Source organism: Festucalex cinctus, chromosome 1 (genome assembly GCF_051991245.1).
Source record: "Festucalex cinctus isolate MCC-2025b chromosome 1, RoL_Fcin_1.0, whole genome shotgun sequence".
NCBI classification, from domain to species: domain Eukaryota; kingdom Metazoa; phylum Chordata; class Actinopteri; order Syngnathiformes; family Syngnathidae; genus Festucalex; species Festucalex cinctus.
The window spans coordinates 31,673,779-31,690,547 of record NC_135411.1 but is presented as its reverse complement, the minus strand read 5'-3'; the positions used below and the strand labels follow the sequence as shown (position 1 = coordinate 31,690,547).

Sequence of the window (16,769 nt, the reverse complement as noted above, 5' to 3'; positions counted from 1 at the left end):
TAAAGATGGTGACAGGTGAAAGGTAACAGAATAACAGTACATTCAACTTTTATTCAAGTGCAGCTTGTACCAGAATTCCTTGTGCAATCGAAAAAAGACAATTATGCCGATAGTACATTTGAACTTTTAGCTCAAATACTGTTGCCTTTAACATTTATAACAACAAATGTTGAGTGCATTTGAAAATAAAACCAAAACTAAATAGCAATTAGTAATATGAATACAACAAACATGTAAACAATATAAAAAAAATACTTTTCAGGCATTCACGTTGATAGCTTCATAATAAAGCTCTCCAATGAAGTGGAACGGAGTCTTTTAGCATTGTAACGTAGCGTTAAGATATCGTTGCCACATTTACTGTTTAGCCATAACATCGCTGTGTTACAGGCCAAGCGTGGCCCTTTAAGTGCTGTAGTGCCGCACGAGGGCGGTGTTGTTTAGGAAAGAGTAGGAGAGCAGAAGACCTTGCGTGTGTCTGTCATTGAGGAGTGCTAAAATAAAAGTTTGTGTGAAACAACGAAAACGAGAGTCTGCCTGCTCAGTCGCCATACCATCGGTTAGGAGGTCCCTGAGCAGGAGAAGAGGACTTAAAAGCTGTAACCAACGTGGGCACGTTTTATCACAGTGTGTGCTAAATGAACGTCCACGTTAGCACTTAGCTACGCAAACCATCCAAATAACTTACAGTGGCTGAGATGACTGTCCCTCGCCGTCAGAAGGATTCGACAAAAGGTGCTTCCGTCTCAACTGCCGTGAGAGGCAAGGTCTGTCTTGCATATTTTACATTGAACATTATTCGCTTTAGTGTTCCCAAACCTTCAAAGTCCAATGTTGGTTAGCCATGAGAGCATACTGTGTACAGCTGGTGCTGACGTCACGTCTGACCCGGATTAATGCTACTGCGCATGTGCGTCTAGTTAGCGCAGGCAGGGGGACGGGCGGCAGGCAGTCAAACGAGCGGTTGAGGCAGTTTTGGAAGAGAAAACAAATATGAGGCTGATATATATTATGTAAAACTGACTAGTCGACTATTTAAATTAGCCGTCGACGGTTTTGGTCGTTGACGTAGTCACGACTCGTCGACTAATCTTGGCAGTCCTAGTTATATTTTAGACATGTTATAGATACCACTTTTGTTCAGGTCCATACCAGCATGACTCCTCAATTCTCGAGTAGTCACCGATACCAAGTTCTAATACCACTCGTGGCTACTTTTGATACCTAAAATTTCCCTCTCAAATAAGCAATGACAAATAATTGTCAAGAAAGACCCATATATCCCAATATATTTATTACTAAAATTGCATGAAATCCATGTTTGTTTGTTTTTTGTTTTTTAATGAATGAACATTCGATGAAACAACGAAAAATTGTACACACTGTCCCCTAATACTGTCGTGGATGTTGAGATGTGACATTATGAATCATAAGCAGACTCTTAGCTTACAGTGTGTAAGAAAAACATGTTGACACCCTCACTTGTAAAAAAAAAAAAAAAAAAAAAAAAAAAAAGTAGTGAAAATGTAGTGAAAACCTCATATTGTTGTGAAGTATATTTTGACTTGGAGATTTGTCAAGGAGATTATTATTTTTTAATAATCCTTTTTTGTTTGTTCATCTGCCACTCTTATCTGTTAACAGGATTTGATTCTCAAAAATATTTTGGTGGGGTATAAAAACGCAAAGACAAGAAATGGCAATAGAATTAATAATAGATTTCAAAATATCAATGTTACAAAAAGTATTGAAACAAGCACACAACAGTTAGTGCGTTACTGAAAAGTTTCTCTTCCTTTCTTGTCTGCATTTGAATAAAGTTGCCCTGAGTGAAACACACGCATGCGCACGCACGCACCACAAATGTGTGTTGAGTTGTGTTGTTTGTCAACATTTTCCCACAGGCTCGCTCTCTTTGGTGATCATGTCACGTGTGGGCAGGGAAGTGAAGAATGGGAGCCACAAGGAATGTAAAAGGGGAGAGAGAAAAAAAACGAAAAGAAACTTTTGAAAAGGACGGCGTTGAATGCTGGGGGCCCCATTGCAGGTTGTCTGTTGCCATGGCGAGATGCCTCCTGACCACCAAAAATGGGCCTGCGCCTTCACGCGCTCTCGCGACTGCAGATTGATGAGAGCAGCGCCTTCCTTGCCTTGCCTTGCCTTGCCTTGCTGTTGCTCGCTGCGCTGACGTCATCAATCAACACGGACAGCCTCGGTGAAAGGTGTTGACATGGAAAGAATTGCATCATTGCGTCTGGGTTGATGGAAGCGAACTGCATTCTATTAGACGTGCGTTTGCAAGGAGACACACATTAGCGGGAGGGCCATTACATTAGCTGCCGGCATCCCACGGAGGAGAAAAACACTGTGACGTCACGCCGCACCGAACCAATCGGAACGTCTCCAACCTAAAAAGTGGAACACGATCTGTTCCGTTGATTGTGGACGTTGTTCTCTTTCAAAAATCATTTTCCCGGAGGAAATGCTGAAAAAAACATTGATCCTGTCTAATATCGCAATAAAAGTTTTACTGGCATAACAATACATTATTATATATATTATATCATATACCAGAAGTCTTTGCGGCAGAGCAGTTCTAATTAAGTGGGCGGAGCTTACTTCAATGAACTCTGCAAAGTTGGTTTAACACTAAATAAATCAACTCTGTCAAATAACTGCAACTACATTTAGATCAGTGTTAAATATATCAAGTTGAAATCAACTATGAATCATGTAAAACCAAAACATTCTAATTTATGCTGTAATAACAGTCTTAGATTCTCAAGACACAAAATGTAGAACTTTGTACTGATACTGAACATTTTATATGATTAGTTTTGAGGGGGAAAAAGACCGACCTGAAAATGTAGTCAAGTCCAAATAATGTAACTAATAAGGTATTACATTACCAGTAAAAATGTTATTACAATATCAGTCAGGATTTTTTTAATTTAATTATTGATGAAATTATGATATTATTAGGTTTTATTATTTTGATTGTGTTGAGTACAAATTTGACTACATTTTCAGGCGTTATTACATTTTCAGGAAACTATTACATTATAGGGTGCTACAATAACAAGTTTTGCGTCACTAAATATAAATAATTGTGTTTTGATAATCTGTGATCCTCCTCACATTTAATTTCAATTATTATTTTTTTTCCCAACTATCTTTTTTTTTTTTTTTTTTTTTTTTTTTTTTAAAGAAGCTGCTGTAGGCCACAACTCACATCACCTCTCACACACAACTTAACCTGCTCAAATTCCTGATGCTATTAATGGTGGAATAAGCAAATTTTGCTGTGCAAACGCCCGCTCCTGATTGGTGGACAGTTTCCGTTGACGTTTGAGGAGTTTGAGTCCTGTGTCTACTCTCGTCTGCATATGCAAATTCGCTGTGCAAGGGGCGCTCCTGATTGGTGGGCTGTTTTCACGCGCGATCATGATTGGCTGCTTCCTCGAGCATCAGTTTTGAATGATGTGTTTACAAACAGCAATGGAAAAACTTTGGACTATGCCTTTAAGTCTTGCTAATAGTCTTTAATAATTTTTAAAAATGTGTATATTTTTGTGGGGTTACGGAGCAGAGTAGAGTCGCCATAATTGCTTAGGGAAATTCAATTCGTCCTGCAAGTAAATTGATGGTCAAGGGAGCACTGGACCACATTTTGGCTAACAGATGATGATGTCATAGATGGAGGTGAAAGTGTGCCAGTCGTGAGGGTACAATCTGGCTCCTGTCCTACTAAATCAGTAATCCATCCCCATGCTGTGACCCCAAATCCTCACATGGGCTAAATATATGCATAACACGTATGCAAACAGCCTCAAAAAAGACTATTTGTGGGGGATTATCTGTCTGTGTGGTGTCTGATTCCACACGGGGGGCTAACTGGGATTTCCACCCTACCCCCTTTTAAAATATACCCTCCAAGTCAATCACTACCCCATGCTAGCTTCCACTTGATTGGGTAATTGTACAACGAGGGTGGAGCCTTGAGAGTGAAAGGTCAAGGCCTGGTGTGATGCAGAAAGAGAGAGGCCGGCTGCAGACTTTTACGTAAGCCCGCTGCTGTAATTCCAGACACGCTCGCTGAAAGCAGGCGAGGGGATTGAAGTAAATGCTTCCAGTCAGCATTCTCGCAGGGTTTTTGCTAAACAATGGAGGGCAACTAGAGTCGAGGCTTAGCATGCTAACACTGGCTAATTAGCATACTCATTTTACACAATATATTTTGCATAGTGTATGAAGGTAAAACCAGATTAATTAAGTAGCGTTTCAGTATTCTCAATGTTTTCTTACTATTTACTACATATTACTTGTATCCAAACAGTTATTTAATTAAATGTAACTGAGTAAATGTACTGTAGCTCATTACTACTAGTACACAACCAAACAATGACATAGCTGTAATTAGGGAGCGGTATTTTTTTGTTCTCTGCTGCTTATAAATAAATAAATAAATAAATAAATAAATAAATAAATGAACAATCCTTATCCACCTCTGAGCAGAAGCATATCTTGGTCCCTGAAGCCTTTTGAGCTTAAAGACCAATAAGTCACTTTGAACGTATGGTGACGGTGTTTGGGTGATAGTGGAGGAAGGTAACTCCTGCAGCCTTTATTCCACTGACCTCACCCTGACCCAGCAAGGGTTAAATCCTGTTTGGTGCCATTTGCGAAACATGAGCAGCTCGCATGCACAACCTAATCAGACTCACTAAATCAAAGCGAGTCGGCTGTGGATTGCGACTGATGAGTTAAGAGAAGACCGGCGTAGATATATGTCGTCACCTTCTTAAAATAATTGCCTAAGTCTTTTTTTTTTTTGCCTAAATCATCTCCTCTTGCAAATGGTTTACTTTTTTGTGCTTCCTGAAAAATCTGAAGAAAAAAAAAAAAGACTTAGGTGACTATTTTACGAAGGCGTGGATGTGTGAAATCGTTTGTGGGAGTGTTTATCCGTTTCAAAGTGGTTTGGTCATTTTATGTAATGATTTTAAGTAGAAACAAAATGGGGGAGAAATGTTGCCTAGATGACTTTTCATTATGTGCCACCATCTGTGAGGTTAGGCTACTTGAAAGGTCACGACCACAGAATAGGTAAGTACCAGCCGGAGGGTTTAGGCCGTCATTGTCGATAAGGCTCAGATTAGCTTCCTAGTTTCCGTTTAGTTTTATTGTCTTGGGGTATGAACGAAAAGGTCAACAAAGCATTTTCTAATGACAAAATACAAATTAGCGATATTATTTTACAGACAGATGAGGACACTTGCTATTAGCATCTCTAAAACGAACTAGCTAGCGTGTACGATGATATCTTTAATATGCTAGCAGTGAGATTTTTCTTTCTATTTGACCCATGGTGGCCTTGAGTAGGACAAATAATGATTCAAAAAGGAAGCAAAATAGAAAACCCAACTGCGTTAAGCCAAAACTAACCATTTTCTGCTAGCTGTATGGGCTCTTTGCACAGCTCGACTACTTCCTGAACTGAATACCACACCTTTGTTTCCTGTTTTTCATGAGTGGACAAGCTGATTAGTCCAGGTGTGTCTGGCCAACGTTGTTGTAGTTACTGAGATCAGGCACACCTGGATTAATCAGATTGTCCACTCATGAAAGACAGGAAATGAAGGAGTGGTGTTGAGTTCAGGAAGTAGTGGATTTGTGCAAAGAACCCATTCTCATGGAAAAGTAAGGGAAGTGCATAGATTTGGAAGTAGATCTGTTAAATAAAACCAAGCTAATACATTTTAATGTTAATGTAATTAGAATAACTCTCCTGTGCTAATGATGACTTACTAGCTAGCAGATGGATGGTTGGCTTGATAGCTAGAAAGAAAAAAAAGAAAAAAAAGCCAGCTGGGATAGGCTCCAGCACCCCGCGGTTAATGAGCGGTAGGGAAGGTGGATGGATGGATGGATGGATGGATGGATGGATGGATGGAATCTAAATCTAATAACTCGTGCTGTGCAAATGTTTGATAATCTAGTGAACAAATATTTTAGGGAGGCCCTGTAAATTACTAGGTAAGTAGGTGGTATGTTTTCATTAGATGACACATTTTAACCTAAAAAAAAAAACAACAACGACAAAATCTTGCTAATATTAACAATTTCAAATATTTCTTGAACTCTCAAGCAGAATGGATCAGATTCCCCCCCCATAACTGTCACATTTGCATGTTGCCAAGCAGACTTCATAGGACACATTGTCCAAAACAAACAAAACAATGGGCAAACACAAATAATCGTCGTTGGCAACTTGAGGCAGAGGGCTCTGCTGCCCAAGTAATCAGAAAAAAGGACAGCGAAGACTGCCAGAAAGCTAGACAAAAATAAAACTGGAGCAATTGCTCTGTAAGAAAAGAGCCTGTTTGAGATGTGAGGAGTGTCTGGAAACAAAGTGTGGGGGGTGCGTGAGTATGTGTGTGTGTTTAAAATTAGACTGTTTTCCTGCTAATTTTGGCCACCTGCGTCCTGTCATAGTTAAAACATCCTGGCTTTCATCCCAGTTGTCTGTCTCTGTAAACTGATGCAGTTGTGCTGTTGCAAACACAACAAAACTATTGTTACTATCGACACATAATCCTAAATCGGCTTCAAAGTTTGCAAGTCAAAGTCTGAGCCTGTCACATGACCGCACTGTTATTCAACCGTGAATACTGAATGAAGCAGAAGGTCATCATTGGCTTCTTTAATGTGACCATCAAGCTAAAGATTGGAAGCACTGACGTCAATGCGTGACCATGATACAACCTGCCTAATCAAATTTGAGCATGAAAACTTAAAAAAAAAAAAAAAGAAGAAAAAAAGACTTTTTTACCAAGACAACACATAAAAAACAGAATCTCAAAGGGTCATTGACTTCAAGATTGATTGTAATTCTAATGCATTATCACATGTGCTATATGGAATATAAAAATCCAGTACATATCAGACCAAATGACAGGTGTCCAAGAATAGAACCTTGTGGTACTCCATATATCCTTGAGAACGGCTCTGATGCACAGTAACCTGTTATCAGCAACAAACGGAGTGCTTCAAACTCTTTGGTTCCTGGTTTCAAACTTAGGACTAACAACTGATTTGATTTATGTTGATATGTTCTGAATAATAAGTCCACAGCATAAGATTGAGTGGTTCTTTTGGTGCCTGATGCGGTTTGACTTGTCTAGTTTCTAGTTCTCTAACTAAGGCCCGCATGCTAGCACTCAACTGATGTGAACCTGCATGAAAAAAAAAGACAGTTGGCAGCTCTTTATGTTACTTCAACCTGTGAGAGTCACGTGACCCTACGCCAGCCGTGTAATCAAACACAACCATTACCAGCCATGAAGCGTTCCTATTTTACAGCCAATTTATGATGATTGCCGCTGTAACGAGCCCCCTTGTTGTGTCCAAGCGTCCCCCGGTGACGATATATTAAGCAAGATGACGAATGGAGATGGCCGTTAATCTCAGCAGTCGGCCTCTTGCACCTCATCTTCCCGTGCTGTCGCTCTCCTGGGCTGCACCTGTCACATTAGCCTCAAGTTGTCAGCTGTCACTCCACATGAGATGCCCCCTCCATGCCCCCGTCACATCGCTTTGCATGGATTTATGCCAAAATCGGGGGGAACAAAGCAATAAAAGAGGGAACACCCTCAGGCACAATGTGGGTAAAAGGTGTAAACAAAATAATAATAATAAAATGAGGGTGTGACTGGCTCATCCCCAAAAACAGGATTAATGCACGCTCACTAAATTAACACCCTAGCCTTTTTTATGGAATTTCATAAAATGAAGTGCATGGAGAGATGTGGTTATTATTAGTCAGCTGATTTAACACGAGCGGCGCACCGGAACATTTTTTTTCCCTACGTCTCACAACATGGCCACAAATGAGGTGACTAGGAAAGACGGTCCTGGTGGGGGGTGGGTGTGTCAGCCTCTTAAAGCCCCCCATCCCCGCCCCCAAGTTAAGATGGCTGGGAGCAGCTGAGGCGACCACACAAATAATAAACGTCACAGCAGCTCGAAGCTTGTCAAGTACACTGATAACAAGACACATGAAACAAAGAAACATTTTCACAATAAGAGAATGGTTGAGCTATCTTTCCATTTGTCTTTCTTTCTATCGGTCTATATATCTGTCCATCCATCGCCTATCCATATGTCCTCCATCTATCATTATCCATCTCTCCATCTCTCAATCTGTCCGTCCGTCCGTCCGTCCGTCCGTCCGTCCGTCCATCCATCCATCCATCCATCCATCCATCCATCCATCCATCCATCCAGCCAGCCAGCCAGCCAGCCAGCCAGCCAGCCAGCCAGCTTTCACTATTTTATCCATATGAATTTATAAATATGATGTCCTGTAATTATTGTTCTAATACAATGTATATGTTGTAACATGTAACTAGTGGATGGATGGATGTTCGATACCACTTTTTTTTCAGACCGATACCGATACTCAGACGCTCAGTACTCACCGATACCGATACCAATTGCCGATACCAGTAGTACATTTTGCCAAATAAAAAAAATCACTAAAATATGTTTTTAAACAAATATATTTCCTTTAATTTTGACAAAAAAGACAGCACAGTCACTCTTCAATAGTCTTAACGCCCAAAATAAACACAAAAATGCTCTTTTAGTTTAAGATTCACAATTTTGAAGTATTTCCAAACCGGTGAAGTTTTGGTGAAAACCTGTTGCAAGCTAGCGCCAGTTACAGGCAAGCAGGACTCACTTAACGTCTTCCCCCTCTGCCATCGGTCGCTTGTACTCGTCTGCGTCACGAGTACTCGAGTACTTGAAAAAAGGCTGGTATTGGCCCGATACCGATACCTGGTATCGGTACTCACCCATCCCTTCATGTAACGTAGGTAAATTCGCGCATCCACAGCATGATTGGATTCGGTGGGTGAAGACGGACCCTTGGATGTCCAGAGGCGGGCGACGTAGCCGTGCTGTCGACTGGCGTCAACACCAAAAAGTCCACCCATCAGTGGAGGGCTACCACACTCAACCAAAGCTTGCTCGGAAGTGCAAGGCTTCACTCTCACTTGATACTTCAAAATTATTAGTTTGGCTTGGTGGCGGACATATTGCTTCCAAACAAGTGGGAGACGTCAGTACGCTGATGTGCGTACACTGCTCCGTTCAAGTGTGCCATGGAAAATTGTCAACTCTTCTTTCTACTCCCACACGGTTGTTGTTGTTTTTTACACAACCAAATCATTTAGGGAGCTAAAGAACATTCTTGGTAGGCTTGAGCCCCACTAAAATAGGTCTAACGACGTCATTGCCTCAATCAATCAGCTATTAATTCATCCATCTACCAATCCATCTTTATATCATCCATCCTTCATTTTGTCCATCCATGCATAGTTTTATCTGTCTAGCTATTGTCTATTTATCCATCCAGCTTGATTTCAATGCATATCGTCACTGTTCTGTGAAGAACACTAATGTCCTTTTTTCTTTTCTTTTTTTTACGTTTTTGGGGTGTCTGTGTTCGGTTTCATCCAAAAACGTATAAATGTAAACTAATCATAATAATAAGCAAAAAATCAGACAAAAATGGAAAGAAGTGTTTTTGACAGGGCGTCTAAGGACAAACACGTGCGGTACTACGTCCCTCCCAGGCCGATATTTTTGAGTGGTTTTTCTTTGCCTATAGATTCCCCTCAGAAAAAGTGTCCATTACCATTTTCAAAATAGCATTTTTGAAAGCAAAAGCATGTGTGAGATGGTTTTATGCGCATCTCTCTGGGTGCGACAAGAAAATTGGGTGCAAGTCTATGCTATGTTAAATAAAAGTTCAAAGTGATCACATATGGTGGCAGGACTTGAGGACGGGCTGTGACGCCCTTGCGTGGAACCCCAAAGTGCATGTAATGATAAGTTTGGCGCCTTGGTTGGTAGCTCACAGCCACGAGTGCGTGTGCAGTTCATTCCTTAGAGCAATAACAGTGCATCACATAAACTTGTGGACATATGGGAAAAAGAAATGGAATAATCTGTACACGGGTGAGCTTGAGCCTATCCCTGCTGACTTTGAGCCAGCGGCAGGGGACATCCTGGACTGGTCGCCAGTCAGTCACAAGGCAGAAATAATCATTCCCATTCACACCTAAGAACCCAAAACCTCAGCTGTGAGGTAGTTGAATATATACAGTAAATTAAATATACAGTATGTTAAATGATTGTTTTCAAAAGACAATATTGAAAAATGGATCATGAATATAAATAGGTAGGTAATGTTATATTAATTTAAAATAATAATTGTAGCAGTCAATATCAATAATAGCATAAAAACAATTTTTTTTAAAGGGATACTTGACTCATTGAGTCATTTTCAGCGGTAAAAAGTTGATATTTTGCCTATAATTATGTTAACGTCATTATTTCCTCATGTACGGTTAATACATTTAAAAAGTCATTTTTCTGCTTGTTGTCGACTGATGATGACATGACCCGTGCTGAGGAAGTAAGTAACGACCAATCATGGCTCAGTTTACTGACCAAACCCAGAAAACAGGTGAGCCATGATTGGCCGTTACCTACTTCCTCGGCACAGGTGATGTCATCATCAGCCGACAGCAAGTAGAAAAATTACTTTTTAAACGTATTAATTGTACATGAAAAATAATGTTATCAAATTCAAGCTGGACAAAATATTAACTTTTTACTGCTGAAAATTATTCAATGAGTCAAGTATCCATTTAAAAACATATTTACTGATTTTGAAATTTCTGTAAAATTTTAATTGTTATTACTTACAGTAATTCCAAATTATTCTACTGTAAATAATAATAATAATAATAATAATAATAATAATAATAATAATAATAATAAATCAGACAGCCTACATATAGTGATACAGAAGCAATGTAGCCTATAGGCAAATTTATCGCATATTTGGTGTTTTGGGGCCATGTATTATTAAAATACATAACTCATCATTTTAGATTCAACCTGACTTGACAAGCTCATTTTGAAGAAAGTGACCGAAGAAAAGCTAAATTTATTCCTTTTATCACCAATCAAGAAATAGTGACAAATCTATTAAATTCGACTGCGCATGCGTTTAGGATTGTGAACATACAACTAGTATACTGTATATAGCTAGACAGGAAGGATTTAAAATCAGGTTATTGTTGACTGTCACTAGTGTCAGCCAGCAATTCATCTTCAAGAAAGAGCGTGGCGTGAATTTGTGTTTGCTGTGAGTGGACGTGCGTGTGTGAACATGCGCAGAGGCGAAAGAGGAGGAGGGGGAGGAGGGGGCTAATCTTCACGCGCGTTATGCGGAGCGCAGTTTTTGCGTGGCGCTCATCCAGGCAGTGAGCAGCGGAAAGCGTCAAACTGGACTTGAACGCATCAGCACCTTGCCGTACCCTCCGTGGTGGGCTTTTTTTTTTTTTCTTTCGCGAGATGCTTAAACAAAGGATTTGAGTGGTAGGGAAGGGGGGAAAGGGGAATCACCACGCTCTTCTGTGCCGGACCTGTCGGGACACATCCGCGGGTGGGGGTCAGCTGATCCTCTGTTCAATGCCATTCGGGCTGCTGCGACCACCGCCGGTTCCGAAAGCGAGTCATTGGGAAGCATCTGGGACGGCGGCGCGCGTGTGGATACGGAGAGTCGAGGCGGACGAAGCGGCTTTTTTCCGAAATGTGACATTTTGAGCCCGGACTCTGGTCAACGCTGCGCACGGCACCTCCTTCACTCGTCCATCCACCAGCGGCTCAATTTGCATCGATTAAAAAAAAAAAAAAAAGGTCGGTCATGTTCGTCATGTCACCATAAATAGCTAATTTCCAATGCATTAGAGTAGAGGGGGCGGGGGTAATGAATAACCTGCAGGGAATGTGTGTTGTCTGCACAATGCACGATTGCACAAAGCTCAAATGATTTTTTTTTTTTTTTTTAATACAGTACACTCAGCATCGTTTGACCCCCACACAATTGGCATGTTGGTGTAACTCTGATATCTCTGGTGTCCTCCATTTTCATCCCTCAGTGGGATATTTTGGGGAGTGTCAAGCAGTCCATCATTGTTAAGAGGTGAGGTGTCATTCTTTATTCCAGGCACACACACGTTTGTAACAATGCCGCCTCAAACAAACACTCTTCTGGAATGCCCCGGGGAGCCTGCATGTGGCCAACATTGTCAAGGGGAGAGGGGCTGGTGGGGGGTGCTAGAAAAAGAGCATTCTCTACATGTGTGTGTGTGTGTTTGCATTCAGCTGCTCCTTAGGTCAGCTAAAAGCAAGAGTGCACCCCCTCTTTTTTATGTTGTTGTTAGTGGGAACCCCAGCAGCACGGCGCTGCCTGGAACTCAGTTGGAAATGCTCAAATAGCCACTTGGGTGCCATTACAGGAAGAGGACGTTTCGAGTGGAAATGGGCGCCTGTGGATGCATCGGCGTTCTAGTCTCGGCCAATAGATTGTTGTTGATATGAGCCTCGTTACTGTCAGTTTGGAGGAATGCTACATGTGTGCGTTGTTTGGCTTATAGTGGTGCCTTAAAACACAAGCTCAATTTTTTTGCTTTGACTTGCGAGCAAAAATCGGAGATCAACCAGCACTATTTGGTGGCAGTGAATTCATCACACTCCAAAACAAGCAGCTGTTTGGAGCTCCCAGTTGAAGTTCTGCTAGCTTATTGCTAACCCACAATGCAAAAGGCCGTAAGCGGCTAACAAATAGCATCGGCGTCGCAGTGTTATAATAACCCTCAAGCATGACATTTACAGGTATATCATCTGTGAAAAATGACTAATATTACTGCAGTTGACTGAGTCGGTACTGAAATGCTTCTATTAAACTGCCCACTGGTGGCCAAGACGCACATAACAGAAGCGGCAATAGAATGTCCATTGAATTAAGCAAAAAATGTGTAGCCTACATGTAGTACCATTACTGTGTGTTTATAAGGTACAATTATACCCCAGTGCTATTTTCCTTATTAACACATTCACCGCCAGCCCAGCAAAAATGCATCGCATCATTTGACGTCTTTTTCCGTCAAAGGCAGTGGATGAGTTAAAACCCCTATATTACAAAAATGTTGTTGAACTTAAACCTCAATTCAAATATGACCTCCCTCAAGGAGCTTGTGTTTTCCTCACCGAGGTTGAAAGCAATTCAGTCAACAACGCTGGTTCACATCCTGTTTGTCTGGATTTAGAATCAAATTTTCCCCATTGGAAATTATGGTAATTGGATTAATCTGTTGGTAGCGCGGTAGACAAGTGGTTAGCATATCTGTCTCATGGTTGTCAAGTTCTGGGTTTGAATCTTCACTCGTGAAAACATGCATGTTAGGTTCATTGAAGAATTAATTCAAATGGGTGTGATGGTGGGTGTGAACTATGAATAGTGCGGTGGAGGTCTTGATTGTGTGTGAGAGCGTATGCGTGTGCGCGCGTGTGTGTGGACTCGTCACTTTTCTTATTAATGGCAATGTTCCATTTGTGTCCGTGTGTCAACCCATCCTCCACACTCACAAACACACATCACACACATACACATCTCTCACACACCTTCACACACACATACGGAGATCACGCACTCACGTGGACACACCTCATGCAATGCATTTTTTTTTTTTTCATGACTATTTACATTGTAGATTCTCACCAAAGACTTCAAAACTATGAATGAACACATGGAGTTATGTATGTATTTAAACAAAAGGTGAAATAATTGAAAACATGTTTTATATTCTAGTTTCTTGAAAATAGTCACTCTGCGCTGATGATTTTTTTTTTTTTTTTACACGCTCTTGGCATTCCCTCGATGAGCTTGAAGAGTAGTCACCTGAAATGGTTTTCCAACTGTATTGAAGGAGTTCTCAGAGGTGTTTTCAGTTATTTCACCTTTTTTTGTTAAGTACATAACTCCACATGTGTTCATTCTTAGTTTTGATGCCTTCAGTGAGAATCTACAGTGTAAATAGTCATGAGAACTAGACTAAGTGCAATTTCTGGAGAAATTGTGTGGGAATGATGAAAGCTGAATGCCAATAGGGGCGGCACGGTAGTCGAGTGGTTAGCACGTCCGCTTCCCAGTTCTGAGGTCTCCGGTTCGAGTCCAGGCTCGGACCTTCCTGGGTGGAGTTTGCATGTTCTCCCCGTGCCCGCGTGGGTCTTCTCCGGGTACTCCGGTCTCCTCCCACATTCCAAAGACATGCATGGCAGGTTAATTGGGCGCTCCGAATTGTCCCTAGGTGTGCGTGTGAGTGTGGATGGTTGTTTGTCTCTGTGTGCCCTGCGATTGGTTGGCAACCAGTCCAGGGTGTCCCCCGCCTACTGCCCAGAGCCAGCTGCCCCCACGACCCTTGTGAGGAATAAGCGGTCAAGAAAATGGATGGATGGATGAATGCCAATAGGTGAATGCTTATGAAGTAAATTGAAAGATAAATTCTGTGAAAACTATAAAGTTTTAATTGAAGTTGAAAGATAAATGAATAAAAAGAACTGAGCTGGTAATGATGATCAATTGTATGTATGGAAGTGGGCGTAGAAAGTGGGAGTTAGAAAAAGTTCAATGTCAGTCCCATTGAAAATGAATGGGGAAAAGTTGATATTTAACGCCAAATTCTGCAAGTACTGTAAGTAACGTGAAATCAGACGATATATACCCCGGAATGCGTGACTCTTTGAAGAGAATAAAAATCCGAATAACGTATGTGGAATGCTTTAGCATTCCCACAATACAGAAAATACATTGACATGAGATGTACGTGTCCAAACTTTTGGCCTGTACTCTACACAACCAGATCACACAAAAACACACTTTGAGATCACATTTGTGTGTGCACACGCACACAGTTAACATATACAGATCACACACACATGCACACTTTTGGTCTTCCTTGCCAGCTCCAATTGTTTATGATGTTAACTATCTCCTGCAAATCACTTGCTTGTGTGAGTTGTGTATTTATAACTCGTGAAAGTGAAAGACAACCACATGACTCCTCGGCTGTAAACATGACTTGGGAGTCTATTTTGGACAATTTGGGATGCACCCCCCCCCACACACACACAATCAAACCCGACTTGACAAGCCATATTATGTGTTTATGTGAAGGGGGGGAGATTAATCACTGGCACAGTTAATTGCCAAGTCAATTAGCATATGGTCCTGCTGCGAGCCCCTGTCCCATGCTAATGAGACCTAATTAGGGCGATCGGGGACGCCTCGAAGAGGCTGGCAAATCATCTTTTCATTTTTCCGCATGTTGACTCTCAGCAGTCACTCAGCCCCCCCCCCGAGCCCTAAAATTTCATCACCAACGTTGACTATTTTATTGCGTCGTACGTCAGTCTTGAAGATGAAAAGGATTGCCAACATCATCGCGGTGAACAGAGAGACAGATGGAGGATGCATGATGTTGTTTAACTAGGAAGTGGATTTCTACTCCATCTCCCGCCCCCACCATAAGTGCCTGCCTGCCTGCTCGCTGTCCAAAAGCGGACAAATGACAGCAAAAATAATAGCGCGACTACTACGTGAACAACGGCGCTGTTGTCTGGAAAGTCCCAAGCAACAAGCATGTGTCCTGTCAGCAGGTCCGTGAGTAAGCCGACTTCATGTCACTTGCTCAAGTTGAAACAACACACACAGATATTCAGAAGAAGCGAAATGGTCAAGCCTCAGCACTAAACTTGATACATTTCCGTGCAGAAAACAGTGGAATCGCTTAAATTTCCCGACATGGGAAAGACAGTCGCTACCTGGACTCCAATGCCACTATTGCCCATTGAAATGAATCGAAATGCCATTATACACTGGTTTGACAAACTGTTAGAATATGTTGGGACAAGTCACAACAACAAATGTACTGTTGTGTTTGAATTGGATGAAACCATTTCAGGGTCAACAACATAAAACCTCCATGAACTGTGCAGGTGATGACAAGTCAAACTGTAACATTAGAAAACAAAAAAGTTAAGCGAACCAACAATAAAGTAAAACTACTAACATGACATGACAGTTTTTAAATGTCTAGTAAATGTAAATAGACTGACTACTGATCGAGTACCAGCACACCTGGTACTGGATTTATTTCAAGCATTTGGGTATCATCAAGCACGCCGATACCACCCATCGATACCTAAGGCAAAAAAAGATATTCAATTAGAATGTATCATTATTATTATTATTATTATTATTATTATTACTTTTATTATTATTAATTAATTGAATTGAATTAATCAAAATTCAATTATAATTTCAATTATTATAGTCCACAAATACAAAATTGGCATAATTGTAAACAAAATGAGATATTAATACTAATTTTGAGTTGCATAAATGTATATATTTGCACATTTTTATTTTTTATTTTTTTTATTTAAAAATAATTAATTTATTAAATCTTGGTCGGTCCAAAAGAAACTTGCATAATTATAGTGTTTCAAAGAAATTTATTTGTCTTAATATTTTTTACGTTTAAACATTTTCTTGTTTTGTACCAAAAAACAAATGATTGTCCTAGCCATGATTTAAATTATTAACAAATTAATTGGGATTAATATTTTCTTCTTAATATTTTTTACGTTTAAACATTTTCTTGTTTTGTACCAAAAACAAATGATTATCCTAATCATGATTTCAATTATTACCAAATTAATCAGGTTGAATATTATTTTCTTCATAATCGAGCATTTGAATAAGTCCTCCTTGCCAGTACTACAGTTCTACACTGCGGCCATTTGACACATCGGTGAATCAGCATATAAGATAGAAAGATCATTGC

At 40.6% G+C, this 16,769-nt stretch overlaps 1 protein-coding gene across 2 annotated transcripts in view; it reads left to right on the top strand.

The window, feature by feature from the left end:
• The first annotated feature begins 468 nt into the window (after window positions 1-468).
• The window catches only part of gprc5ba (G protein-coupled receptor, class C, group 5, member Ba), a 28,562-nt gene continuing 12,261 nt past the window's right edge, over window positions 469-16,769 (top strand). The window contains exon 1 of one of the 2 annotated variants that reach the window (XM_077529253.1): window positions 469-767. In XM_077529253.1, the coding sequence (XP_077385379.1) occupies window positions 699-767 (69 nt within the window). In that variant the 5' untranslated portion in view covers window positions 469-698. Of the gene's footprint in view, window positions 768-11,273; window positions 11,779-16,769 lie in introns of those variants that run through there. The other variant, XM_077529260.1, reaches the window with a different exon arrangement.